Source organism: Pygoscelis adeliae, unplaced genomic scaffold (genome assembly GCF_000699105.1).
Source record: "Pygoscelis adeliae isolate BGI_AS28 unplaced genomic scaffold, ASM69910v1 Scaffold167, whole genome shotgun sequence".
Taxonomy (NCBI): Eukaryota; Metazoa; Chordata; class Aves; order Sphenisciformes; family Spheniscidae; genus Pygoscelis; species Pygoscelis adeliae.
The window spans coordinates 313,231-341,224 of NW_008825428.1; the positions used below are offsets into that span (position 1 = coordinate 313,231).

The 27,994-nt window shown below is 36.6% G+C and overlaps 1 protein-coding gene across 3 annotated transcripts in view; it reads left to right on the plus strand.

Moving 5' to 3' along the window:
- Positions 1–27,994, plus strand: part of FAT1 (FAT atypical cadherin 1) — a 104,765-nt gene that overhangs the window by 22,815 nt on the left and 53,956 nt on the right. For all 3 annotated transcript variants that reach the window (XM_009330652.1, XM_009330651.1, XM_009330653.1), the window contains exons 2-3: positions 7,374–7,688; positions 27,742–27,803. In XM_009330652.1, coding sequence (XP_009328927.1) covers positions 7,374–7,688; positions 27,742–27,803 — 377 coding nt within the window. The remainder of the gene's footprint in view (positions 1–7,373; positions 7,689–27,741; positions 27,804–27,994) is intronic.

Sequence of the window (27,994 nt, forward strand, 5' to 3'; positions counted from 1 at the left end):
ACAATTTATACTGAATGCTACAGATGGGTCTAGTACTTGTAAACAGTGCACTCCAGTCTGCTGTAGTCTGTCTTCTCTTGTGCGGGTGGGTGCCATAACTATTAATAAATTTGCCTTTTTTTCAAGTTGCCTTGCTCTCTCTTACTATGTCTGACAGGGAGCATAAGTGGAGAAAAAAATCCACAGAAAACCCACGCAATAACACACAGGACTGCACTTGCCAGCTGTCCTGATTTGACTGTGCCTCTAGAAGTTACTCGAGGGGAAAAAGAGGACGAAAGAGTATGGATGTGTTCCTCTTTGAGGCCTCTGGGGACTGCTGAGAAGCAGACAAGCACTGCATCTTCTCCTATGCCAGATGCTCTTTCCTGTTTTGTGGTTTTGTGTTTTTGGGGTTTTTTCATCCTGTCAGCTCTGCTATAGCCTCTGTATTTATACAGCTCAGGAAAATGCTTATGTCGTGGCAGGTAATAATCTAAGAAAGAGAGGTGTATTGCAGGAAAGGCAAAAATAGAATGTATAAGAGACAAATGTCCAGAGAAGGGCAACGAGGCTGGTAAAGGGTCTGGAGAGCAAGTCTTATGAGGAGCAGCTGAGGGAGCTGGGGTTGTTTAGCCTGGAGAAAAGGAGGCTGAGGGGAGACCTCATTGCTCTCTACAACTACCTGAAAGGAAGTTGTAGCGAGGTGGGTGTTGGTCTCTTCTCCCAAGTAACTGGCGAAAGGACGAGAGGAAATGGCCTCAAGTTGCGCCAGGGGAGGTTTAGATTGGATGTAAGGAAAAATTTCTTTACTGAAAGAGTGGTTAAACATTGGAACAGGCTGCCCAGGGAAGTGGTTGAGTCACCATCCCTGGAAATATTTAAAAGACGTGTAGATGAGGCGCTTAGGGACATGGTTTAGTGGGCATGGTGTTGTTGGGTTGACGGTTGGACTCGATGATCTTGGAGGTCTCTTCCAACCTTAATGATTCTATGATTCTAAATAGGAGCAGAAAGTCTGCCAAGGAAGTCATCTGTGTTCGATCTGGATAGTGTTCAAGAACTGCACTGCCACTAACTTGCACCAAAAGGCAAAGTATGGGTTAGAACAGATGCTGTTTTAAATAAGATGACCTGGGCAGAAATCAAAAGTTAAAGTGGAAAATACCAGCTTTGTAAAATGTTTTTGTTTTCTGGCCTATTCTAGTTGTGCAAGTGTGGAGACTTTAGTAACAACCTGAAAACTCTCTGTTCTGAATTGTTTAACATTAGAAGCCAAAGTATGGTAGTATTATATTTAGCAAGATTTTACTTAAAAAAACAAAACAAGCAAACCAGTAATCAACAAGGCTGATGTAATTCTTTCTTTGTTTCAACAACTACCAAGCAAAGTTGCACAAAATCTAAAGCAGAAATTTGACCAGAAAAACTGAGCTTCTGGGAGCTGGGGTTCTTTGGACCCTTGTCCACATAAAAAGCTAATTTCATAAATGTTAATAACTTTCTGGAAAATATATGCAGCCTATCTAGAGGTAGCAGAGATTCAAGTAGTAAACTGCAGTATGTGGTAAGCATTTCCCCCTATTTTATTTTTAATTCAAAAGATTGTGCAGACCTTAGTGATAGTTTACACTGCAGGGACTTACCATTTGTTTAGAATTGAAGACAAAGTTGCAGTCTGTGTTGGTGTTGGCAGACTAGTGCCATTGAGGGACAGCATGCCTCTGTTTATAACAGGCTTAATCCACTCACTTCTAAAACTTTGATTTGGATTGGTTGTTCATTGAAGGTCATATTTGATCAAAACCTTTGTTCATGCAATTCTTAAAATATTGCCTTTTTTCCCCCAGAGACGGCTTTTAAAGCAGCTGAAGAAGCTTTTTGATTTGCCCAGCTTATTAGAATTTAGATTAATTAAGTTTATAATCAGATTTCAAGCATCATGTTCCAGGCCAGGGATTTCTCTTAGTTTGTTTCAAACGTCACTCCCAGGGCAAATTCTGCTAAACTGCATTTTCATGCTTTGCTGAGAAATGATTGCAGGTTTTGATTTCCATTACAGAATCATTAATATTGTTAATGAGAGTTCTCATGGATAAGCACACTTAAGGAGGATCATCCCTGGGAATTGGGGGTATTATAGTTTGAGCATTTGTTAATTAGATAGAATTGGCTGTCAGATTTGAGGTGGATTTATATGTTTATTTTTGTTTCAAGAGTGACTTTGGCTGTAGTGACTTGGGTTCTGGGATTTAAGTTGCAGGTGATGTTGGTTCTTGTCGAGAGTGGGGTTAACATTCTGATTTTTTCCTCAGTTGCTGTATTCATAAACCAGCCTGTTCCTCCATATTGAATTCTGTCCAAATTCTGTTCTATAGCATTCACTTAGGACTTTTGCCTTCTTTTAATGAAATTGATAGAAAAGTCCTATTGCATCAAGTGGGAACAATATCTAGCCTAAAATCTCAGACATATGAATATTGTAAAATCAGTTCTGATGTCCTCTTGCAGATGACTGAGAAACACTTCATCAGAGCTCCTCTGTACTCCCCTCTGGTGGTTACTGACTGAATTTCTTTTTATCCTGACCACCTGAAAGGCTTCAAGATTGTATATCCAGCCAAGTGAAAAATGTTTTTGGAATCTTCACTTTACTGTATTTTATGAACAATAATATTTACAAGTCTTTGGGATTACCGTACATGCTAAAGATTCTTTAGTGGTGCTCTGTGGAAGATTTCTCTACTTGTCTTGCTACATAAAAAGCAAATGGTTTGTAAAAGTTAAAATTACCAAATTGTCTCAGCGTAGAGAATGGATGGGAAATTTGCTGATTAAAGACTTTTCTGTGAATGGGAGAAGAATTAGAGCAGAGATGGAGCTTTTACAGCACGAAGATACAATAGAAGCACTTAAGCTGTACTCCCTAAATGTGCTTTGCACCACTTGAAGAAAAAAGTGAAAATACTTTCCAGGAGCCAAAATACGCTGTTGAAACTGATGATGCTGATCAACATCTTACTGATGCTTAATGGATCTAGCTGATTGCGAGATTAAAACAAATTAACTCTTACTTAGATTGTTTTATTACTTCTCTTTGATGTATGAGTTCCCATCATTTTTCTCTCTGCTGTCTTGAGAACCACTAGAACTAGAAGCCAGTGAATTTATGAACTCCACGAGTGCTGGCTTTCAGACAGCATACAGAATTGTGCTGCCCTAATATGTAAAATAGGCCACTGTAGTCAATGTTTGCAAAAGCAGAAAGTTGGCACACCAACCAATGATACTTTAAGGACTGTTTCTAGACCTGTGATTTGGCAGAACTATCATTCTTTCTTTTTTTTTTTTTTTTTTTACAGTGTTCTTAGTTAAATTATTTTTCTTTGGGCTTCTGTTTTTTAGAAGGTATAGTAGACTACTGAAGTTTACATGCATTTGTATTCATTATTGTATAGAAATTAAAGATGAAGCTATTAGTGTTCTCATAGGCAAAATCAGATTTAGTGTTAAACTTGCAGAAGCAGGAGCAACTTCAACTAGAGTAATGAGAAAAGGATGGTGTTTTCTAATTACTGATGTAAGTTCAGATTGTACAATAATGTTAAAAGGGGAAAAAAACCCAACCAAGTACTCTGTGTAGCTGTGTGTGTTTAGTGTTGATTGTGTTTTGTGACATACATGCTGATGCAGAACCAGAAAAAATTCAGGTTTTGGTAGTCAGAGCTTCCCCCCACCCCCAGGCATGTGTACCGGATCAGTATCCGTGCCATTTTATTGCTGGGCAGAAACGGCAGAAGGAAAGCTGAGTCATTAATAGACCAGTGATCCCTTCCCTCCTGTGCCTACAGCTTTGAGTGATGAAGGAGAACTAGGTGTGGTGGCCTCTCCTCCACCCCGCTCAATGTGTGAGGGGTGAAGGGAAATTTTTGCTCCCTATCTTCCTGTCCCCTTTTGCGTGGCTGTTATACTGGAGGAATGTTATTTTGAGTCTTCATTTTTAATATTGTCAAAATAATCCACTTACGTGTGATGCCCATCTCTAATAAGTTTTCCAATTTGCATACATACCTGTCTATTCCATCTGTTTTGAACTGTAAGTGGAGTACATGAAAGCTTTTTTTTAAGTACCCTTTATGCCTCTAGGAAATGTTCATTCAGGAATTAATCTGTTGATTAGTGTTAAACAGTTACGTAAGCATTTTTGCATATCTGACTGATCGTAAAATCATTTCCCTAGATGCTTTCTATTTCAGTTTGGAATTATAAAGAGCACATACAGAAAAAATGCTCACTCAACAATTCAGGATCCGTTGGGTAAGAAACATGAGAAAAATGGAAAAATAATTTTCATGAATGAGATTTCATGTTACTTTAACTAATGCGCACTTAGAGCGTGGATGATCCTGTAGAAAATCAGACACATTCTGAAAACCAGAGCTACCTTGTTGGGTAAACAACTGTGTTACATGACCTGCTCAGCAGTCAGATGATCAGACAAATTACAAGCCTTTCATTGAACGTTTCCGCAAAAAGTGTAAAATATACAGAAATGTCATATATGCAGATCTAATTTGATATGAAAAATGAACCAAAAAATAAAGTTGCCCATGTTTGCCGTATTGTATGGTTAGCCATACAATATCTCTATAATCTTTTTACATACTTCTTTTTTAAATACTGTAGGGTTTTTTTGGTGTGGTACTTTTTTCCCCTTTTTCCCTTGTGAAGTACATGACTTAAGAGAATGGACATTTGAGAACTGATAGTCCACAAAAGCAAAATAGGTTCAGTCTTCTTTTTTCTGTGAGGTAGGCTTTGATAACTAAGGTGGTAAAATTTGTAAAGGTGAGCAGATTGCAGGAGGAGAGCTCCGTTACCACAAGAGTCTCTTTTTATGTTTCTTTAAAATCAGGCGCAAGGCTATCTTAAAATTAATCTGCCATTTCTGATGTAGCTACTGTTAAGAAAGCAGGACAGGTGTAAAATGATAACGGTCGCTCAATTCAGCACATAAGCCTGCCCCACTGTGTTCTGCATGGATCACAAGCAACAGAGCAGCACTGCTGGAAGCCTTGCTAAAAGGGAATTAATGCAGTCTAGCCTTGTGTTTAGTGGGACATGAAGGTTTTACAAAATTTTCCAAGGTATACATGGAGTCTACCCAGACTTAAGATGAAGTGCTTGTATGCCACATCCAGCATTTAGGTTTAGAAATGAGGCCACAGTAATTAACAGTTTTATTTACTCCCAAGCAAGTCTCCTGGCTGAAGTAGAGAGGTGCAAAAGGTATAACGTGAGTTACAAAAATAGGATCCAGGTAACTGGGTGCTCAAGGCTGTATGTCCATTTTTAAGAGCAAATTTATGTACATTAACAATCAGAAACTATGCAGGTAACCACAGCACAAATCCAGTGACTACACAGGATTATTAATTTTTTTAATAATAAAGCTGCTATCAAACAAAATATAAATACTGAGGTGAAGAGACTGGAAATTTAAAATGCCAAAATCCTTAAAATTAATACCTTGGCTTAGTTTTTGATGATGTTCCTTGGAGGAAAAAAAAAAAGAAAAAAAAGAAAGGAAATTATAATGCCACCAGTTTGCTTTCAAGAAAACTTTTATAGACTGTATGTAATGCCTGTATATTTTCAAATTGCAGTGCCCTTCCTTTTTATCCCAGTTCTGAAGCCTTTGACACTATATATAAAACAATTTCCATACTGACATCTGGTGGTAGTTCTGAAATGCTGTGTTGCTTGAAATGCTATATATGGGTATTTTGCACGTCTAAGCATTAGGTGCTATCCCCTCCAGCCCTTCTGAACTGATCTTGCTGACATCTTAAAATTTCAAATGGTCATCATCAGACCTTTATGCAGCTTCCCACAAGGCGAAGAAAGTAATGAATAAATGAGTAATTCCTCAATATTTATCCCATTTTGCTCAGTCGGTATAATGCATTAAAAGAAAGTGTCTGGGGTGTGTGAAGGAATTGATACAGTTAATTCCTTTCCTGTGGAACTCTTGTAAGAGCACAGTGGCATAGTTTTATCAATGTCCTATTTTACTGATGGGGGGTGTGTGTGTGTGTGTATATATATATGTTGTGTGGAGTAAACGAGCTCAGGACAAGGGCCACATCACGCATAGTCACATTATGTGGCTGTATCCAGAGTCCAAAACCGGCTGTCATGGTGATAGTTTGACTTATCTCTGCTCCAATCCCGATTAGGCCTGGTGTGTCTGAGTATAACAAACAGTAAGAGCCATGAAAAAGCCCTTCAAGACTTCCACAGAAATGGTTGCAAGGGCTTGCTCTGTCCCTCACCCTGACATGTGTCAGGTTCGTTTTAAGTTCTATTTAGAAAATATCTCAAATTGGACCACCTGTAAGAGCGACTGGATCAGGAAAAGGAAAGTGCAAAGTTCAATTGTGCCATGGCTCCGTGAATCTCTTTGATATTCACCCCCCATCGAATAGGTTACAGTGTGTCATGTACCCTTTTGACACGTGCATATTATGACTGTACCTGTAGAGTAAGCTGCATATAAAAATAGATCTGTATTTCCTTCACAGTGGATAAAAACTTGAGTCCCTCATTCTTTGTTTAGTTCTGGCTCAGACAAACTCCTGTAGACTCAGCAGACAGATTTTTATCAAGTTTGTGAATTGTGTAGCTGTTCCTTAAATGGTAATTCATTTTGTGTGTGTAAAATTGAGCCAAGTGCTGCTTTCCATTGCCAGAGTAATGGCAGCCATTGGTTGGTCCTAATGCTACAGAGGTTAGCTTCAGGTATAACTTCTGTTTTCTTCTCTGTGAAATTTCTGTGAATACAAATAAGTACATTAAGAAAATTCAGTTAAATAATTCATTTGGGCACGTAGATAAGAATGTTTCACATTTAAGTAGCTGCTCATTAATATGAATAATGGTAAACAGTTCAAGAGTTTGGCATCTAAATCAGATAGTTTAATATGGTATAAAATTCACTATATCAGTGATGAGTAAAGAGGGTCATTCAAGTCCCAAAAGACTGTGAATTACTCATTATATTTAATCTTTTAGGCAAAATAGCTTTTCTGAATAGTGCTAATTGATCTGATAAATCTCAAAGGATGTTGGGAAGGAAATTAAGTAATATATTGTTTTAATATCCATAATGTGTAATTGCTGAAAACTGTTGCAGTAATTTTATTTTTTGTGGCTTCAGGTTAACCTCAATATGTTTGTGTATATTAACACAGCTTGTAGAATCAATGTCAGTTATTTTCAACTTGTATTCATTTTTATTTATTCATTTATTTAAGCTTGTTGCTTATGCTATTTTTACACACTTCTGCATGTTTATTGAGCATTTTCTATTTATCTTTCTTCCTGTTAAACAGGTATTATTGAGACTGCAGATCGCCTGGATCGTGAGACTACTTCACATTACTGGTTAACTGTTTATGCAACAGACCAAGGCATTGTGCCTTTATCATCTTTCATTGAAATCTACATAGAAGTTGGGGATGTTAATGATAATGCTCCTCAGACCACAGAACCAGTTTATTACCCAGAGGTCATGGAAAACTCACCTAAAGATATATCCGTCATTCAGATTGAGGCATTTGATCCAGATTCTAGCTCAAGTGAAAAATTAACCTACAAGATTACAAGTGGCAATCCACAGGGCTTCTTTTCAATAAACCCCAAAACTGGTAAGTACAATACAGTGTTTTACATATAAATGAATCAATGTATTTGCATAAATACATAAACCAGGCAAAATCAGGATCTTTGGTTTAACGTTGTAACCATGCTTTCACAATAGTTAGAGTTAACATGGTATCTTTGGCTGTGTCAATATTAGTAAGTTATACAAACAAGCAGAAGAGGATTTGAGACTGAAGCAGCTGGTTCAAAGTACTTGACATCCACACCATGCACGTTTTGGGAAGGTTTACCTCAGAGTAGCTCCACTCTAGACTTGTTAACACCCGTTTGCTTTTCTTGCTTTTGTAATGCAGTAAATATATTCTTGGAACACATATTTTAGCTTAGTTTCATCCAAACTGTTTTTAGCAGTCTCAGTCTTCCAATTTTCATGCATAGGGTTTTTGTCAGGCGCTTTTTTTTTTTTCTTTCTGGGTAGTGTTAGTCTAAGCAATGCAAGCCATTTATTAACTGCAAACTCACTTGTCCCACAGTCGGAAGAGACTATCTTTGTAAGTAACTTGCTGCTGTAAGCGATACAAAATCTGGAAGATAACTTGCAGGTGTGGTTGTTACATAATGAAAAGAGTCTGAGTTCAGTGGTTGGTTGGAAAGCTTCATAAAAAACATACTGAGGTTTTAACAGGAAAGTATGAATAAAAGAAACAAGTGACCTTTTGGTAACTGTGAATTACAAATACTGAAATGTGTGTAGGGCAGAGAGACAGGAAACAAATAAAATAATCCATTTTAACTGAAGCTACACAGCAATTTTGAAAACAACGTAAAGGTTGCCTACCATCCCTTGCTTCTGAATGAACACAGAGAAAACAGTACGTATCGTGGATGTGTTTTCCACAGATCTTTCCTAACAGCAAAGAAGGGTTTGAGTTTAATTAAATATTTTGCTGGGTTGGGCGCAGCTTAGCTTTTCATGTGTTGCATTTAGGTGCTATTTCACAGTACAAATTACAGGAGATGCTTCTGATTCACTCAGCCAGAAATTTCTCCTCAGAATCCAGAGATTTTTAGACTAGAGGTGCTGAAGAGGTGTAGAGAGTGACTTTAGTCTGTAACAAGCCTAGTAAGTAGAAGGGAGCAATAGAAGCCTTATTCATTTAGTTCTTGCTCATTCGTAAAGGGAATTTCAGGGGACTTAAAGGAGCAAAAATTGGGTGAAAAATGTGTTTTGAAGGCTAGGTTGACACTATGGCCTTCACTCTGTTTCAACAGTTGTTTCAGCTCAGGGTATGAAAGACTTCTGTGCTGTATCAGCTGTAATTGCTGTGTCAGCAAAGCTCTGAGTGCAAACACAGGTATGTTATTTGGGTTATTTCTGACAATAACTTCTTTGTCAGCATGTGCTGCATCTGCTTGTGAAAACATTGCCAAGAGGGACATATGAAATAGCTATAGCAACAGAAGATCTTTAGCATAGTTAAAGCCTATATCTAAATGCTATATTTACAGAAGCATTGGTTTTAGAACAAAGGCAGCCGAAGAAGTAAAACAAGAAAAATTCAACCCCAAAGTCTTCTAAAGTAAATGCAGAAACTCTGTGTGTATGTGCTTTATTTCTATTTGTCTTTCTCTGCTTACACATGATGCAAACACACATCACACACGCTCATCTATCTACTTCCTCACCCTTTCTGTTTTTGAAAAGTACTGTTTGCTTGCTACTTTGATATTTCTTGTCCTCTCAATCAGTGATGTTGATAAAACTGGGAGTAAAATTGCCTGTGAGTTGGGTGGAAAGAACTGAGTGACTGCAGTGCTCAAATTGCAAGCGAACATAAACTCTACCTACATTCATTTACTCTTTACTGTATAATTGGCCGACTATTTTTGGTTGCAGTTTCCTTACTTTTTTCTGTAGCTCATTTTCTTTTCCTCTTTCTTCTGGTCCTTTCCTATTCCTCTCTGCCTCCTGTATCATTATGCAGCATTTTCCAAACTTTTAAAAAAGGCACTTGCATGCCTCCCTTACCTAAGTTTTGAGATGAAGAAACATCTTTATTCCTATTTAATGGATAGAAAAATTAGGGCAGCAGGAGATTGTGACTTGTCTTCAGACAGAGTTCGTTTTCTACATCAGTAGCTTACTGCCGATCTCATTTATGTTAGAAAGGGAGCTTGAGGGAGCTCAACACACTAGATGGTGAAGTGATAAGGAACACTTAATAGGAAGCTAATAAAGATTTTCTGTCAAGAGAGTTTCTTACCTGCCTTTATTGTAGCATGCATATGGTGGAAGCAAGCCGTGTGGTCTGGAGTCCTTCTCAGCTCAGTGTTAAAGGAGAGGGACATCTCAATTCCATCAGATTGTGCTATCACCTTTTACCAGAATTCTAGCAGATAAAGGGGCAGGTTTTCATCTTTAAAAAAAAAAAAAAAAAACCCAAACAAATGGAAATAATTATTTAATTATATTTAGAGTACAAGCACTGAGAAGAAAAGAATCTCCCTCTGATTTACATTCATCAGGAGAATTTTATTTTTTTTAAATATAGATAGAATCACAGGTATAGGTAGATTCATTGATGTCTGTTACTGTTAAAATTGTAATGCTAGATAGACATAATAAACAGAGAGAGGAGGAGGAGAAGAGAAGAGGTGGGCAGAGGAGGAGAGAAGGGAAACCTCTTTGGCTGGTTTCTGTTGTGTTCCCAGAGTGCACTCATATAATTTCAATGAATAATCAATAGCTAGTTCATGTATATTGTCTTCCTATTATATAGGACACTGGTTTTCATGCGGTCTAATGTGCTGTCTTGTTTTTCCTGTATGTGTTCAGTTTGAAACTGCAGTAGGCACTAACATAGTGATGAGTTTTGACTGAGGTTATCAGGATTGTAACTTCCCACGTCTTTCTTCTGTCTGTTAGAAATCAAATACGTTTAACCTGAATAGATCTCATTTGGGTTGAAGGCGCTTTCACTAGGATTGGGGTGTTAAGGAGTTGAAAAATCACTTTAAAAGACTAGTTGTAGCTCTAACACAGTGTATTTTATCTCCATCAATTAATTAAAATAGGTCTCAGCTGAAGAGTACATTTGACTAGAATTAGTGAGATCAAACCCTGTCTTGTTTGCTTATGCAGGTATGTTACCCTTGTTGGACCTTGTGGGGCTATTGCACTGTAAGGTATTTGTCAAAGGAAGAGAAACCATCACAGGGCCCCAGGTTTCTCTTCCAGCCAAGGGGGAGATACAGGGCTGGACTATGAATCAAGTCTTTAACTGTATCCCATTCTAACACTGAAAGCGACAGAGTAAGAGAATTAAGTGTGTGTGACATTGTTACTTTGGGCCACTTGTGCAGCCCCAAAGGCAAACAGGACTGTAATGGCATTCAGCCTGAGTCAAGGAAAGGCTAGTGTTGGGATTCTTAAAATATGTGGTGAGTGCTAAAAATATGTTTCAGTTGATACTATGTTATTGTCTCCTCTCCAGGTCAAGGATCCATCTTTTTCTGTCTCTTTATAGAATTTAACACTATGGTATTGTGGTCCGTGACTAGAACTCCCACACATAACAGTAATACAGATTATAAATAGCAATAACCTATACGTAACCTATGTCAAGTAAAATACTGCTTTCCGTTCTCTGTAAGTAGCTAATTAATTTCTAGTATTTTATAAACTCCACACTAAAATGTCTGTGTCTTTGTGCAATTACGCTGAATTTTTAGATGGTGAAACTGGCTGACATGGACCTGTGTAGGATATAGTTCATCTTTCACAGAAAGGGGAAATTTCTTTTCACGACAAGAACTATTGATTGACTGATCTGTTCTTCAAAAATGCTACTCGCTGAAGTAGTATCTGTGTGCTTCTCACAGTGATCAGTTTCTGAGTATCCCCTTCAGTAAATCTTCATTGGCATTTAAAAATGTTTCTTATTTTAAGTAATTATAAAATAACTTGGTTAAAGAAACATTGCTAAGTTTTTCTTTGCATGCAGAAATAATGTTTCACTTTTTGGAGCAGAATATATAACACAGTACATCACAGGACATTTTGTAAACTTTTCGGAGATACCTGACCTTTCATTAAAGCAAATGAAATGCCATTTTCTTTAGCTTTGGAGTTTCCATGTAATGAAAAAAAGCTGCTGTACATTGAGTTGGCCAAGTGGAATAAAAATAGTTATCGTAATATTATTTGCAGGAAAAAATTAGAGCAAAGACTAATTTGACAACTTTCACGCTCAACCTGAACACAACTGTAGACAAATGCGTAAGTTATGGTACTAATTTATATCTGCTTAACTTCTTGCAAAATAGCTTGTAATTAAATACAGAAGTCACTGACGAAGACGGTAGAGTTCAAAGGCATTTTAGCATGTTTAGATGGAAGGAGTTGGAGTTGGCAGAATTTGATAGCTATTCAGAACACACGTGCTGGGACTCCGGTTAATCTCACCGCTTAACCCTAGAGCTATTGCACTGAGGATCAGAAAAGATTTGCGCTTTTAGCAACACTCATGTAAAGCAAAGGATTATATAAGAGTAAATAAGTTCTGGGTTTTGTGCTTTGGAGCTCACAATGTTCAATGTTTTTTCTGGTATGTATAATAGAAAGTAGTTCGGTGATTTTTCACTGTTTATTGTGGGTGTGGTTTATTTGCTTGTGTTCAGGGTTTTTTGTTTTTTACATTTTGTAATTAACTTGTAACAAGGTCAAAGACATCTATGCTCGTTATAAAAATGTTCTTAGTTGCTAGCTTTCGTATTTCAATGGATGCATTTGGATACATTTTGTCTGAGAAAGCAATGAATGGACAAAAATGGATGTTTTGAGGAACGAGTGATGAGCTGTTTCACTTAAGTCAGTGATTCGACTCCAATCTAGTTGTAGGACTGAAAAGTTTTACATCTCACTGATATAAACTCCATGGTTGTATTTACAAAATATAACTGAATATTGTATTGTTTGAATTAAATTACTGAATATTTTTATTTTTACAGAATCATGTTGAGTGGACAAATTTATATTTTTTCCATCTTTGATTCTTTCATATTACAAGATCTTAATTTGCTTTATTGCTTTTGAGGAGGAATGTTGGACGCATGACAGTTGACAGCAGGATTGCAGTAATTCTTAGAGAAAGTGGAACGGGTACTTAGTATGGCATCTACTAATAATAGCTGATAATACCATTGTATATAACTGTACATTTATGAGCTGTTTAGAAATTATATAATCATAATTCATAATCTGTATTGGATTAACCATTTAGAAATAGATCTGTTAGTGTCAATTCAAGAGAGAGTTATTGTATTCATTTTACGAAGAACTCTCAGTCAAAATATGTAATTTCTTTCTGTCTGAGACAGGAGAGTGGGACATGCATTAAATAAAAGCTTTTGTTGCACCTGGTAAGAACTGTAAGGGTAGTATGCAAACTAGCTCCCCAGTTTAAAGTGTACACTTACAGTACCCCAGAGTGATGTTGCAGTGGGCTAGAACAAAATTCTTTTTCTATCATTGCTTCCTGTGTTTTGTAGTTTTCTTCTATTTTTATTGTTTAAATTGTGGGATTGCAAACTTCATGTGAAATTAGAAGAAAGCTTTAACTGACCAACAGCAATGGCTCAACAAGTCATGAGTAAAACCTGGAGATTTAAGAGCTAAGGAGAACATCCTTAATTGCTGCAGAACTAGAGCCATTAGCTTGAACTCTCTAAACAAAGGGAGCTCACTGAATTCCCCTAGGCTCTGTATCTGTTTCAATATGGATGGAATAGTTTTTGCCATGCCACGATTTTAAAATACGGCTGCTACTCAGTGATACAGGCTTTGTATAATTAATATCTCAAAGATTGCTCAGTTAAGCTGCCTGAAAGAAGCTGATACTCCTTCCTTGTAAGTGGCAGTATATGAATTAGAGTGGCAAAAATTGCATTTGCATAGTGAAAGGAGTTCCAGTTCTCCTTGGTATAGCTGAGCAAGAAACTGGAATCCTAACCAGGTATCCATATAGGGTGAGGGAAGACCCTTGTACCCTTTTTGGATTGCCTTGCTCGTGTATTCAGGCCAGAAATAATTTCTGATCTTTTTGCCAAATCGATATGCTTACTTCCACTCCTCCAGGACTTCTGTTACATTTATTGTACCGACTAGATTTGGCTTGGGGAAAGAATCGGGGTTGGATAGCAAGTAACACTTTCTCCAGAAGCCATGCCTTACTTCAGAGATTTAAAACAATAATAGCAAATGAGGCAGGGAGCTACTTGATACTGATCCATATAACAATTTTGAGTCAGATTTGCAGACATGTGGAGTGCAAAAATATAGCCTTCTATGCCTGTAATGCAACTTGATATGAAAATGATGCAGACCTCCAAAAACTGGACTTGGGTTCATAACCTGGACAGAAGAATGACAAAATTAATTTTGAGTGTTAATTTCCCTATACTTCAGTTTTGCAGGTATAAAATAAGAATAATTGCACGACCTAATTGCTTGGGAGTGTTGGGAAGATATATTCATTCATATTTATGAAGCACTTGGGTATTATCATGAGAATGCCATCGACATTCCTTTGAGAAAATTAGTAATCCTGTAGTGTAGGAGGTAGGCCATTTAGATAAGGCCTTTCTTACATACGGAATTCCAACAGAAGTACTGAGTAATTACCCATTTCAGAACATATTGTATCCTGTGCTCCCAATGAGGCCTGAGTCTGTGCATCTTAATACACACATGCAAGACAGTCAAGTTAAGATGATATGGCAGTCTTGACTCTGGAATTTCCTTGTTTGAGTGACTAAATCTGAAGCTAAGTGTTTGCCTAGGATTTAATATTATTTGACGTAACTTTTGCTGTTATTTTCTTTTTTTTCTATGCTCTTTTTTACTATCTCAAGTTTTTGAAAGTACTTACACTAAATTGATCCTGTAGCAATTTAGGATTGTGGCAGTTTTTGTTTCATAAGTTATACCACACCTCAAAACGTGCATTACAAAGCTAACATCAACCTTCAAATTAAGTGCTGGTTTAAAGACATTTTTATATATGCAATCCCAAAATAGAATGCTATTTTAATATATTAAGTGTATTGTATCAAACTGTGATTAAAATTTTGGTAACACTGAGTCTGTGGTACTCGCTGTCTGTTAGTCTCTAGTAATCATTAGAGCTTTGTGAAGTTATAAAATGCTAATAGCTCATGAGTATAAATCATCTACCTCATGATTTTGTCATTTTACACTGTTTGTAACCTTTCAAGCAGTATCTCTGTGTGTGTGTGTGTGTGTGTCTGATTTGGAGGCTGAGTAAAGTGAAATAGGAAATGGGTACAGCTGCAAACAACTTCCATGGGTTTCCGATAACACTGGAGAATTACTTAGTGAGGAAATGAAGGGCCAGTGACCGCACAGTAGTATTGGCTTCATTTTAACAAAGGAAATCTTTGTTGTTTAACTACTTGTGGGTTTTAATCCCAATTGACCTAATATTTTAGAACTTGAATGAAACCAGTATTACTATGTTGCACACTAAAGTGATTTAAAGTTAAATAAAGACCCAAACGCTGAAATTGTTCTTGTTACTTCTGTAGCTGGCAAACAATGCCAGGCTCAATTATTGTTCATTCATGTCACACAGCTCGAAGCATATGTAGCAGCCTCCATGTGCCCAACTGTTTACCTGTCACATGCAGAGAAAATAAAGTATTTGATTACACTGTCTCTAGAACAGATTATTTTTTTTTTCCTTTAGTGAAAATGTGACCAGAATTAACCCAAATGTTTATTAAATTCCTGCAATCAGAGGGGGTTACGTGAGTAGACAAAAGTTTGTATAGACATACATTTGGAAAGAGAGTTTAATTCTGCAAAAAGCTAATTTTATTTTCCTTTTCAAATATTGTTTAAAGCACTTGAAGTGCTATTAGACTAGTGGTTTTCAACCTGGTCTTTTTTGGAACTGGGAGAACAAGTTCATATCTGTGAAACATCTTCACTTCCACTCACTCTACAATACTTAGGGATTTAGCACTTGAAAAGATAGAAAACTTGCTATACTATAGGCAGCTATTTTATAACTTATTTGCAAACATTTATGTAGAGATCACTTCTTCTAAGTTTTAGATGGTGGTGTTTGGGCTTTTTAAAAATTACTTATTTATTCTCCTACATCTCTTTGGAAAAAGAGAAATGGTAGGAGCTGGGAAAATAAACGGGAAGCACAGCAGTCCTTCCCTTCTCCTTTTTCTGTCCCTGGAACTACATAAAAACTTCAGGTCACACTCTGCGTGATCTATGTTGTAAAGCAGGAGTTTAAAAGAAAGTGAGGTTTTCTTTCAATTTTCTCATTCTGATGCAGAAATGGTGATGGAGACAGACTCCCTCTATATCGTATGTTCTTTTGAGCTGGAATATATAACGTGTGAAATTATAATTCTAGCCAGGGAGGATATGGTGATCAGGTAACTGTTACGAGCCACTTGCATAGTACTACCTTCATACAATATAATGGTTTTCAAAGATATCAGTCTTTCCTTGATAGGCTTGCTGGGTATTGTAACTTAATGGATTTGTGTATATAACAACACTATAACATTAGTATTTGTTAATTTCCTAATAAGAGAAGATTACTCGGAATTAGTGCCCTGATTCACATTTAACTTGGCGTGATTTTTGAGTGATGAAAATAAAAGATCAATCCCAGCAAAAATATAGTTCTACATGGGGTAATATAATTTTTCTATCTATATGACAAATTCACAGTCGAGTCACAGTCAAAGGCTAACTAGGAGTCAGCTATAAAATTCTTCATCAGCTTTTCTGAGAGCTGAGACGAGACCTTTTGCGGCAGTTTGTGATCATCTCTGTCATGAGTGTTGCATGGAGGTCTTTACATATGGTTCAGTTACAAAAGCAGTTCCCTTTAAATCAGGAGGTAAAAGACTGCAGTGCATTCCAGACTTGTTCTAGTAGTATTCTGTCTTGTAAACGTAGGAAGTAGCATGCAATTAAAATAGAAGGGGGAAAAAAAGGCAGCAGCATTGTATAAGTGTCCAAATTTTCACTTAGAAACTATTATTTTAGGGTTTAGATGTATAGGGAGTTAGGGGGCCTCAAAAGAAAGCTTGTAATGGTGTTGGAAATACCCTAATGTTCTTCGTGTAATTTGAACAACTTTCTCTGTACTTTTGTAAATACGTATGTCATCCATAAACCATTCTTAACATCAAAGGAGAGAAGATGGTAAGGACAATTGTATCTAACAGAGTTGTCACACTGTTGCCCCAACTTTCCTTTCATATGAAAGATCTAAATGAGTAGCCGAAGAAAATCCCACGAAGGTTATTTGTAGGCTTACGGCTGCCCAGAACCCTGAAATATCTCAAATAATAAAAAACAAATAGTGAAATCTGTACCTCATTTATCCATATACAGAGAATACTGGAATAACACAGTTCTTACTATTAAAAAAAAAAAAAAAAAAGAATTGTTTCTATACATAGTGTTAGATCATACGATGTTTTTTCTGGCATGCTACTCTTAGTTCGTGCCTCAGTTCCTTCAAGATAAAAACTTTTACATCCAGTGTCAGTGCTCTGATAAATGTTGAAAAAGCCTCTGCCAAATTGCATTTTTAATTCCTCTTTTTCAAGTCTTTCAAAAACTTTATTTGTATTGTTGAAATACAGAAAGTTCTGCTTGTTGGCTTTTTAAGGAGACGCATTCTTGAACTTGTCTACATTTTTCAAATTTAGAAGACTGTATTTCTAAATTGGATGGCCAGTTCTGAAGTAGACAAAGCAAGACCAACCATCTCTTGCAATTGATGAGCTTTCTTAAGGAAATCCTCATGGTTTGAATTAATAAAAAACAAATAGTGAAATAAATAAACCATACAGACACACACATACACACACACACACACGCACAATATCCAGTAATGAACATTTGGAAGGTGAATTTCCCCCTTCCATAAGCCATATCTTCAAAATTGAGAGGGAATGGATTTTGTCCATAACAGTCAGTTAGCTAGTTTCATATTCATTCTCTGCAAATCGGTTAATTAAATATTATTTTTCACATTTTTATGTTTTAAATGTAATGTTAGTTAAATAAAACATTATGACTTTTTCAGATCAGTTTGTCTTTCGTGAATTAATAACTTTAGATTAAAATGAACATTTTAAATATTATATATATTATTATATTATTATATTTTGTGTGGCTGCATACTCCCCTGTTTTGTTTTGGGGTTTTTTTGGTGGCATCAATTACTAGTATGGCGTTGTAATGGAATTATGAGCTACATCTAAGGATGAAAGACTTCTGTTTTGTGCTGGCGGTATTTCATGACCTGTGCACATTCAGGTCCAGTAAGTGGTCTCATTTATCTTTGTGTAGGTGGAGTCTTAGATATGCTAAGATAACTGAGATCAAAACCCTCCCTTTATGGTTTTGTTTCCAAGGTTGTTATAATAAGAGACCATATTTAAAACTAGTACTTCTGTTCAGTTTTCTTGCATCCTCTAGGGTTATTTGGAAGCTGTTTTCCCAAAAGATACTTCCTTATTGTAATATGCTAAATACTAAGAAACTTTAACTAGACATTTGAATTTCTTATTTCACTTAGAACGTATCCCTGTAACTTATCAAAGTTTTAAACAGCTGTTCTCATACTTCGCTAAAAAAAAAAAAAAAATTTAGTAGTATCAAACTTTCTACTCTTCCCCTATAATAACATTTTTCTGTTTGTAGAATTTTATGAAATGCCGAAAAGAGTTCACTAATTTCTCATGTTACTTACAGTCATTCTCAACCACTGCTGTCATCAGTTATATGCTGTAATTGCAACCAAAACACAGTTTTGTGACTGAAAAACAGTCTTAGTAAAAACAGTTGAATTGCATGAGCGCGATTTTGACATCAAGACAATAGCCAGCTTGGAAACCTGCTCTGATATTTCTCCTTGAAATCATGTATTCTTAGCACACTGTAATAACTTTTCAAATCTCTGTTTTAAAGAGTTTTTGTGTAGCGAGGTGTAGTTGCAGTGCACGCAGACTTTGACGTGATGGTTGTTGCTGTTTAACTGTAACTACAAATCTGCTTGTTGATGAATACTTTCCGTTAACTCAATGCAGAACGTTCAAAATTAAATTTTGTTTAGCTACCTTGCATTTCAGAGGCAATATTTACCAACTGTAAATAGCTTTACCAGCAGAGTAAATTCAAAGACTATACATGTTCTTTCTTTGTGAGTTTGTCAATCTTCCTTAATCCACATGTGTTGCAACAGCTTTATGGGAGATTAAGCATGAAATTGTAAAACTTCTGTGGCAGACGAAGTGACCTCAAAACTAACCTCAATCCTTTAATAATTGGTCTTAAATACTTCTCTCGGCTGATCATGATTTTTTTAAAACATATTAACAACTCAGTGCTGGCTACAGTGAGCTGAAAAATGCATTTTCTTTGTTCGGGGTGGGGGTGAAGCCGAGTTTGGAAAGGAGCGTGGGGTTTCTTTGTTCAAGCACTGTAAATGCAGTAAGATTATGTCAGGTTTGAAAAGGTCTTTCAAGATGATGTGAGATTTTATGGTAATAATTCTGTACTTCATTACTGAAGATGATATGTCTCAAAATGAGATAATAAAGGTGAGTGATGAAGATCAGGTTGCTTAAAGAGTTAATTACTGAAGGTATTTGAGCTTTGAATTGGTGTGGCTTTAGTATACCAGATGGTGCTGAAGGCAAGAGTATTTTTGCAAGGTAAGCAGAGAGATAACAAAAATTTATAGTGTTCTGTTGATAGTAAGATCAAAGTTCATTCTACAGGAAACTTATCATCACTTACTAGTTTCCTTTCAATAATCATACTTGGGTTTTGTTGTTTTACTTTCCATGCAAAATTCTAGCTATTTTTTTATTATTTATTAAGTACTATTTTTTATTATTTCATCTTGTACTGCTTATGACTTGCAGTTCTGTTTTTCATGTTCTTATGTATAAGAGAAACAAACTACCAAAAGAGTATGATTGACAATGAAACTGGACACATCCTAAATGCTTTCACGTACTCAGAATGCAGGATCTTAGGTTTATTTTTCTAGTATAGCTATTTGGGGGTGTGTGATTATTTATATATTTCTTTTCATTATTCTCCAAATAGTTTTACTAGTAAAAGAATTACTGCAGAAGCAGTTATACCACTGTCTTAGTAAATCCAGACTGAAAATAATGTACTCTCTGACTAATTAGAGTATATGAAACGATACGGTTTGGTTTTGTAGGATATATTTGAGCAGTTTTCTATAATTATATGATCACTAAACACAGATTTTGTACTTCATTTGAAACCTAGTTGAAATTGAAGCTCTACAATGTTTATTGGATTGGATGACCTAGTAGTTTATATAAAGGGGTTTTTCCTCCTTACACCATACGTCAATAAACTTCGGTGGGTTGCTTGTCTTTGCTCCCTGCTTGCAATCACTAAAATGATTAATGAGTACTCTGATCAGCGAATTCCAGATCCTTCTATCTGGATGCTGTTAAAATAGTTCAGGGAAGTGACTCTTAACTTCAGATGTGCACCTTGCACTTATACTTTATAGTAAGTAGTAGGATTGAGTAGTTAAATTGTCTGGTTACTGATTAATGTCGTGACTGGTGGTATGAAATATCAGCCATAGGATTAAGTAACTTACTTTTTGACCCTATATACAAAGCTTACAGTCTTGGCAACAAGTAACAAACTCATAAACACTGATATTACTGTACTTCAATAAGTATCTAATGTGCTGACACAAGCACGCCCCTATGGACTAGGCAATCCTGACTTGGGTAGGACTGAGATCTCAATTATTACTTTAATTTTCATGTAGTACCATTCAAAGGGCAAGACATTTATTCATCTGGGATAAATGTGCCAAAAATGTTTTTTGTGGATGAAATCCAGAGCATATGCATCAGCATCTGAAACAGGAATAAAGAAGTGCCAAAAAAAAAAAAAAAAAAGAGAAAAAGGATGAACTGAAAAGCAAATAGAGTGTGTAGTTCTATAAAGCTTTTTAGGTCTCAGTCTGAAGTTTACCTAGGTGCCTGTATACTGTGGGAATGTCCTGCTGGCTTTTGCCTGAACTGCTGCAGATGGAAAATGAAGGGAAAAAGGCACCAAAGCTGTGAAAGACTGTGCTAGTTGAGTGCAGTTATGCTATACTTAACAGAAAGGGAAGACTGATTTCAGCACAGTGTACTGCAGTAGGTCTCCCTCTTAATTTTTTCTAAAACTATCTATTTATAGGGTAGTGCAACTCATTTTTGTAAAATAGCCTAATCAGAAAGTTCATGCATGAAGTGGAAAGCTACTCCCGTAGCCCCAGAAGTGGATTTAAACTAGAAAAGTCTGCTAAGCCACCAGGCTGTAAGCTGTGCTAGGCAGAAGTGTTCTTTGTTCTACCAAAACAACTGTGTAGCAAAAAAAGGTAAGATTTGAGAGGCCAGAGAGAACAAGCGAGCAACAACATGACTCTGTAGCTAATGGATAGAGTACTCAGCTAAGAGAGTAGAAAGAGGAAGCTGGGCGCTCAGTTTCTCTTGAAAAGTGGTATCATTTTTACAGTCGTTATTAAAAGAACAGAAATTATTGCTTTTAAATGTTTTACTTGAGCAGAAGAGGCATTTGCAACCATTTAATGTGCTTGTAAATGATACTGCTAGTTTCTTTTTGGACTATATGTTTACAATCATATTTTCAGCACTTGAAAATTACTGGTGACAATTCTGTTGCTGGTTTTATTGAGAGCTGTTAAGGTGCTTAGGACAAGGAAGAGTTTAGGAATGAAAAGCAAGTCAAATTGCTAAGGAGGTCCTACAAATCTGTAGGCCTGTGTAAACCAAAGTTGTTCAGTTCCTTTATGATATGCTTTCTCCAGTATGATGGTTAGGACTATCATTTTGTTTGTTTTTTAACTCAGCAGCCTGCCTTCATGGTGATATATTACAATGGCACACTGTCTAGCTTATAATCATCATCTATACGTGACTGGTAAGTCATGGAGTTTATATTTTGTCAGCTGCAAAGCTGAAATCTGTTCTTAAATCCCTCTGCTATTACTTTTCATTGACCTATTTTTATTAACCTGTTTGTTTACTTTGGTTGTGAAGCCTTGTCTTGGCTTACATAGAAGACAAGATTTGACTACAGTCTTGCCAAAAAGCATATCTGAACATCTTTAGAAACGAAATACGGGCTTTTTCTGATGGTCACTGATTGTAAAGTAAGTTAAGTGTAAATCATAGTTAACTTGAAATCAGTTGAAGGAAAGAAAACTGAAAAAAATAGTCATCTTTCTGTGGCAGTGATGAAACAATCATGGATTATTGTGCTCATCAGTCATTTTGTCAGTATTTCAGAAAGCGTTGAGATATTGGAAGCAGTTTAAAACAATGTCATAAGAGATGTTCCTGACAGCGAGACTTGACGCTCACTGTATTATCAGAGAAGTCTAAGACTTGACTTGATCACACTGAATACTTTCATGAGGGGGAAACTGCTGATTCCAGTGGACTTCTTAGTCTATCAGACAAAAGAAAGATATATTCCTCTGTCTAGAAGGGAAAGCTGTCTTCGCTTGGATATAATACACTATTTCTTAAATGAGAATGATTAGTAGGAAATCCTGCTTTGAGGTGCGACAGTGTCTTTATCACTTGAAGAGACATAATTGGTCTTCGACTTACAGAATATATGCTGTAATTTGCCCAGTGCATTAGGGTTGTGTTATGCAGTAGTCAAACCAGATTATCATTACAGCCACATGGGAATTTAAAATCTGTACTTCCTTCAACTCTTACACTGATTTATATATTAAGACCTTGTAAAGAAAATACCAAGATAATTGTTTTTAACATTCATTAGTAATTTGTCATTTTTGAGGTTGAAGTGGGGGAACAAGAGCTTAAATAATAATACGTTGTAAGTAAACTGATCTAAAGCTTTGAACTGATCGAGTTGCACTAATGCAGTCTAGAGAAACCATTTCTGCTGACTGGTTGTGGTTTGCGTTCGACACAGAAGACAAAAATGTCATCAACAAAATGTGACCTCCCTTATATTTAATTCCAGTGTCTTGTATCTGTTGAAATTGGTGATAAAAAATGTTGTAGCTGCTTTCCGTATTTCCTTAAACCTTCAGTGCCAATGCATTCAAAGATCAGAGAAACTGTATTTCTTTTTATACACTACAATTCAAATAGTGTTATACTACATTCAGATCAAGCCTATCAATTCAAACTCATTGAGGGCAGCTTAGTAGACTTGGCATCTGCTTTAGTCTCTTGGATCGTGGTGGGTTAGCCCTGGCTAACAGCCAAACTCCCACCCAGCTCCAGAACCTTCATCATCTCAAGCGGAATGTGCAATTGGGAAGTCTGTGTATATTTGTGAAAGCACAAATGCATGTGTTTGTACGTATGCCTGTAGTAGGGAATGCATGGTGTATACACAGCAAGACAAAAATTTTGAGCCTTCCTCCTCCCCTTGCAAAGACCACTTTCTGATGCTACTTCTTTCATCACTGAGATCATCCATGCCATAAAGATAGCTAATAGCACGGAATTAATATTAACATTCTTATCACTGTGCTCACCTAATGTTCTACATTTTTTTTAAAGATTGCCATTTCAGCATTGAATGGAAGTTGTTGTTGATGTGCTATTTTTCAGATACAGAGGTAAAGTGATGTAACTGGGCACTGAGATGAAAGCTCATATGGGATAAAATAAATTCCTGCTAACGTCAGCTCCCTTGTGCTATTTTCTGTTCCAAATGTAGCGGATTTGTTTATATTTACGTAATTGAATGCTGTAGTTGCATTTTTGTCTGTTTGTTTTAATACTGTTTAAAATAGAAATCTGAAGTAAATTTTATTTGAATACAGTTGTAATTATTTTGATTTTTCAGTAGACCTCAAATAGCAGATATCCCCAGAATGTAAACTCAAAGGAGGAAGGAAGGGAGAACAATTGCATCTGTTACCTGGTGTGGGTTTTTTGTTTTGTCTTTTGTTATGGATGTTTACAGTGAGTTTCAGTTCATTATAGTACCTCTCCAGCTAGTGAGGCAGAACGGCTGTGGTTTATCCAAAGTCTCTCTAAATTATTAAGCTGCTGTTATGAAGATGTTTCTGATGAGGTGCTTTTTGAAACATTACTAAGTAGAAAAACTGCACCAATTCACTAGAGATACTATTTGCCCATCATTATCTTAGAAGTGTTTGTTATAAACTTGTGTTTTCCCAAGGATGCTTGACCCATCTTGCCATAGTGTGCACTGATTTCCTGGTGGAATAATAGTCAGTGATGTGGATTACTGGAGCTCATTGTTCCTGTTGGTTTTTTGGGGGGCTGGGGGGGTGGGGTGTGATAAGAGGAGGCAGAAGGAAAACAGGAAAATGTGACTGCAAAACAATGCTCTGTGAGTCAGTTTTGCTTCGAAAATGAATGCTTTGTCACAGTGATCTGTTTCTCACACGCTGTCATTTCTCTCATTCAGCAGTGAACAGATTCTACCCACCTCATAATGAGGATTTCAAAACTGATTGTGTTACAGACTTCTTCAGAGATTAATTGAAATCATCTTTTACTTGTCACTTCTGTGGGGATGTGGTATATGCAAAGGTGTGGTTATTCATTTATTTGTGTAGAGGGAGGGGTACAGCAAGGAGATCTCCAAGCTGTTACAGAAAGGAGAGGGAGCTCAATGTAAAAAGTTTGAGAACTTTTGTTTTCAGTAGAAAGAGCAGAGTGATTACTCTTGTTGCAGGGAGCTGACTTGTATTAGGTCCAAAGATTCTCCCCAGCCATCTTAATGGGCAGTCACAAAAGCCACACTGCATAGGAACACTCGACCTTACTATCACGGCCTTAATTCAGAAAAGCTCTTCAACAGCTGATGAAATCTGTCGGTGCAGCATTAAGCATTTTATCATATACAACAACTTGGAAAAAATGGAAAAACTTAGTGATTGCCGTAATCAAAGCTTTTACAGTTTTAAGCTGTAGTGAAACACTTCACTGAAGCGAAATTTTCACTTAGGAAAGTGGCTAGCAGTAAAGAGTTAAATAAAAAGAATGTCATGCATGTGTATGTGATTCTAAATCCAGAAGTGTTACATTTCCTTTGTTGGCATTAGTTTCTGCTGAATATACAGGATATATATGGTGAAGACTAAACCCTTCTGTTATTGGTCTGAAGTGTTTTAACAGAAGTGTGGCATGCTTGGTTGAAAAGACTGGAAGTTTTAACAGATGAAAACATATATATTTTGTTCTTACTGGATATTTTTCTGCTTAGCCCTTTGAGTTGTATTGAGCAGCTTCGTTAACAGAAATTATATCTGGAATTAGACTTTCTTTAACAAACTGTAGCATGTAGAGTAGGGGTACATGATAGAATTCTGTCTGGAGTGCTTGCAGCAAAAGAGTATTTTTTTTTTTTTCCCAAAGTATTAGTTGGCATTTATTAGCAGTGACTCCAGTCTTAATGGCTCTTGCTGGGGGAAAAGTGGATAGGAAACTGTTGGAGGTGCCATCTTTCTGCTCTCATGTGTTAGCAATTCTTGATTTGCTGCTGCTGTGAGAGATGGAATCTAATATTGTCAGAGGGTGTAGACTGAATATTGAATATTCAGAGAAATGCAAGCATCATGAGATATTTCTGCTGGAATTACTTTATTCTTCCTGTGCTTTTTGAGATCCTCCCCATCCTCAACAGCCAACTCCTTTAGTGGTATGCTGAAATTTACCCTTTCCCCTTGCAACTGTGGTGAGTCTCAGGGGATTAATGCTTCATGGGAGGGCTTGTGCTGGCTTCCTCCAGAGATACTCAGTAGAAAGCGGTGTTATGGAGAGCTTGTGTTTCTTGAAATTACCTCCAAGTCCCTTTGCTGGAGGGAAGCAGATGAGGCATCTGCTCTGCCATTTGTTCCTCTCCAATTAACAGTTCTGTGATGTTCCCCATAGAGCCTGTGAAAAGAAGAGGTGTGGCTTGACCAGCCTCAGCCAGGAAATTAAGAGAAAGCTTTGTTTAGAATATGTGATGATAAATATTTTCAGTTGTCATTGTTCACAGCTCTGCAATCTCTATGGGAAGGTATTAACTCAAGGAGGTTAATACAGAGTTGTCACATCCCTATTTTTTCCCCTCTCTTTCTACAGTACTAATGCAACATTTTTTCCTTGTTTTTTTATTTTTCATTCCTACTTTCTTTGTAATTAAGGGCAATTACTTCATAATACCACTGAGATGTATCCTAACAATAACATATCTTCTATGTGTTGTAAAAGCATAAAAAATATAAAGTAGGAGAAGATGATAGATCTTTGTCTAGAATACTAGGTGTATATAATGGATTTGATACAATGGCAAACCAAATTGCTGGAAAAAAAAGGGCAGATTTCACCATAATTGAAACAGCCATTATTTGCACTATCTGTTTTTTGAAGAACAGTTGTTTGAACATTTGACAGCTGTAATATTGCCTTATATAGGTTTTGTTCATATTATTTAGTACGGACTGTCTATTTTGTTGGTATATCTAGACTACAACTCTATTTTGACAGGAGCATTGAGTAGCTATGCACTGGTGGTATACAATCCTGTTTATTTGCCTTTCTTTTTTAAGTGAAATTGAAATCTTTATTGCTCTTCTTACTTACACGATCTATTTTTTATCAGCTGTGAGACAAAATTGAAGGCTTTTTTTGTTGTAGCAGATCAACCTTGAAAACTTTATAAATGGATTTTAATTTTGCGTATAAGAGGTCTTATTAATAAAAAGCTTATGCTATAGTTAGAAAAAGGAACATGAAGTATGCCGCCTGTATTTTGATCTCTATTTTGTCCTTAATTGGGTAATTGCTTCCCTGTTTTTCAGTTTGACAATTAAGGATCAAGATGGCAGTGCTTTCCTGTCACTGTAAAAAGCTGGGATAGTTGGGTAAAAGGTCTCATGACATTGCAGCGTCTTCTGTATCTAGCATATGCTGGATTCCTGCTACAGAGAATATGGGATGCTTTGTCCAGTAGTGGCTTGAGTTGGGCGAATCCAAATCTTGGTGTTTGCTCTGTGAAAAGCCACGTTGGGTCTAGCAGGATTTACTAGCACAGGCTCAGCGCCATGTGAACACAGCGACAGTGTTTGTGGGCCCAACTTGTACCTGCAAACAGGTAATGGCTTTTGTGCAGCAAAGAAACTGAGTCATCTCTTGTCTGCATCCATGGCACGGTTAACCCACACCATAGCAAGCCATTCAACTATAATTGAGAGTTGACTGAGCTTACTTTTCATGAAACTCAGTAGTTAAAATTTTGAACTTACTGTTAGGGAGAATTAATACAAATAAGATCCTTTTGTATTTAGATTTCACTGTCTTTTTGTCACCTCTTACTCTTTGACTTTTTTCATGTACAGCAAAACTCATCATGCCTTCTTAATCTTGCATCAAAGGTGTATCAAACTCTTGCAACAAAATCTAACATTGCGTATCAAAAACTTGTCCTCATTCTCTGCTATTGCCAACAGCAACTGTTTGACTCCTTGTCATTGCAAGTCAAGCCAACACACACAAATTGTTCTGGTTTCCACCATTAATGCATCTCTTCAGGTCATCCTTTTTCTGTTGTTATCACTAAAAATATAAACAGATGTTTCTCCTGAAGAGATTGGTAATTATTCAAATAATGTGTGGCAAGCACCCTTCAAATAAGGCGTATGAACACCCGCTGAAGACAAGACTTCATGTGAGAGAATTACATACATTACTCCTGTCAGAAGCATGACATGCACAGATACGTTGGAAAATTGAACTGTGTCTGTCTTAAGGGCTACAACAGCTTAGCTTTCAGATTGCAAAGAGTATTTTCATGGCCCTTAAGGACTGGAAACCCCTAACCCCTTCCCTTAATGAAAAATAGAAGAGACCACCTAAGAAGAAATTGAGATCGGGTATATCGGTAACTACTGGTTTAAATTCAGATTATTTTCTTGAAGGATCTGATGAATTTTTCTTTTATATTTACAGGTCTAATTACAACCACATCTAGAAGACTAGATCGAGAGCAGCAGGGAGAGCACATACTGGAGGTAAATAATTTCTTTAGTTCTCTGAAAAACAGTGATTGTAAGTTCATTGCTCTTCTATAGAGTTAAGTTTACCATACTTGATTCCTATATGAAGAATTTAGAGAACTGGATTTCAGAAGTAATTTACTTCTATGTTCATTATATTGCAATGCATAAAACTACCTATCTTACAAAAACTTTTTTTTTTTAAA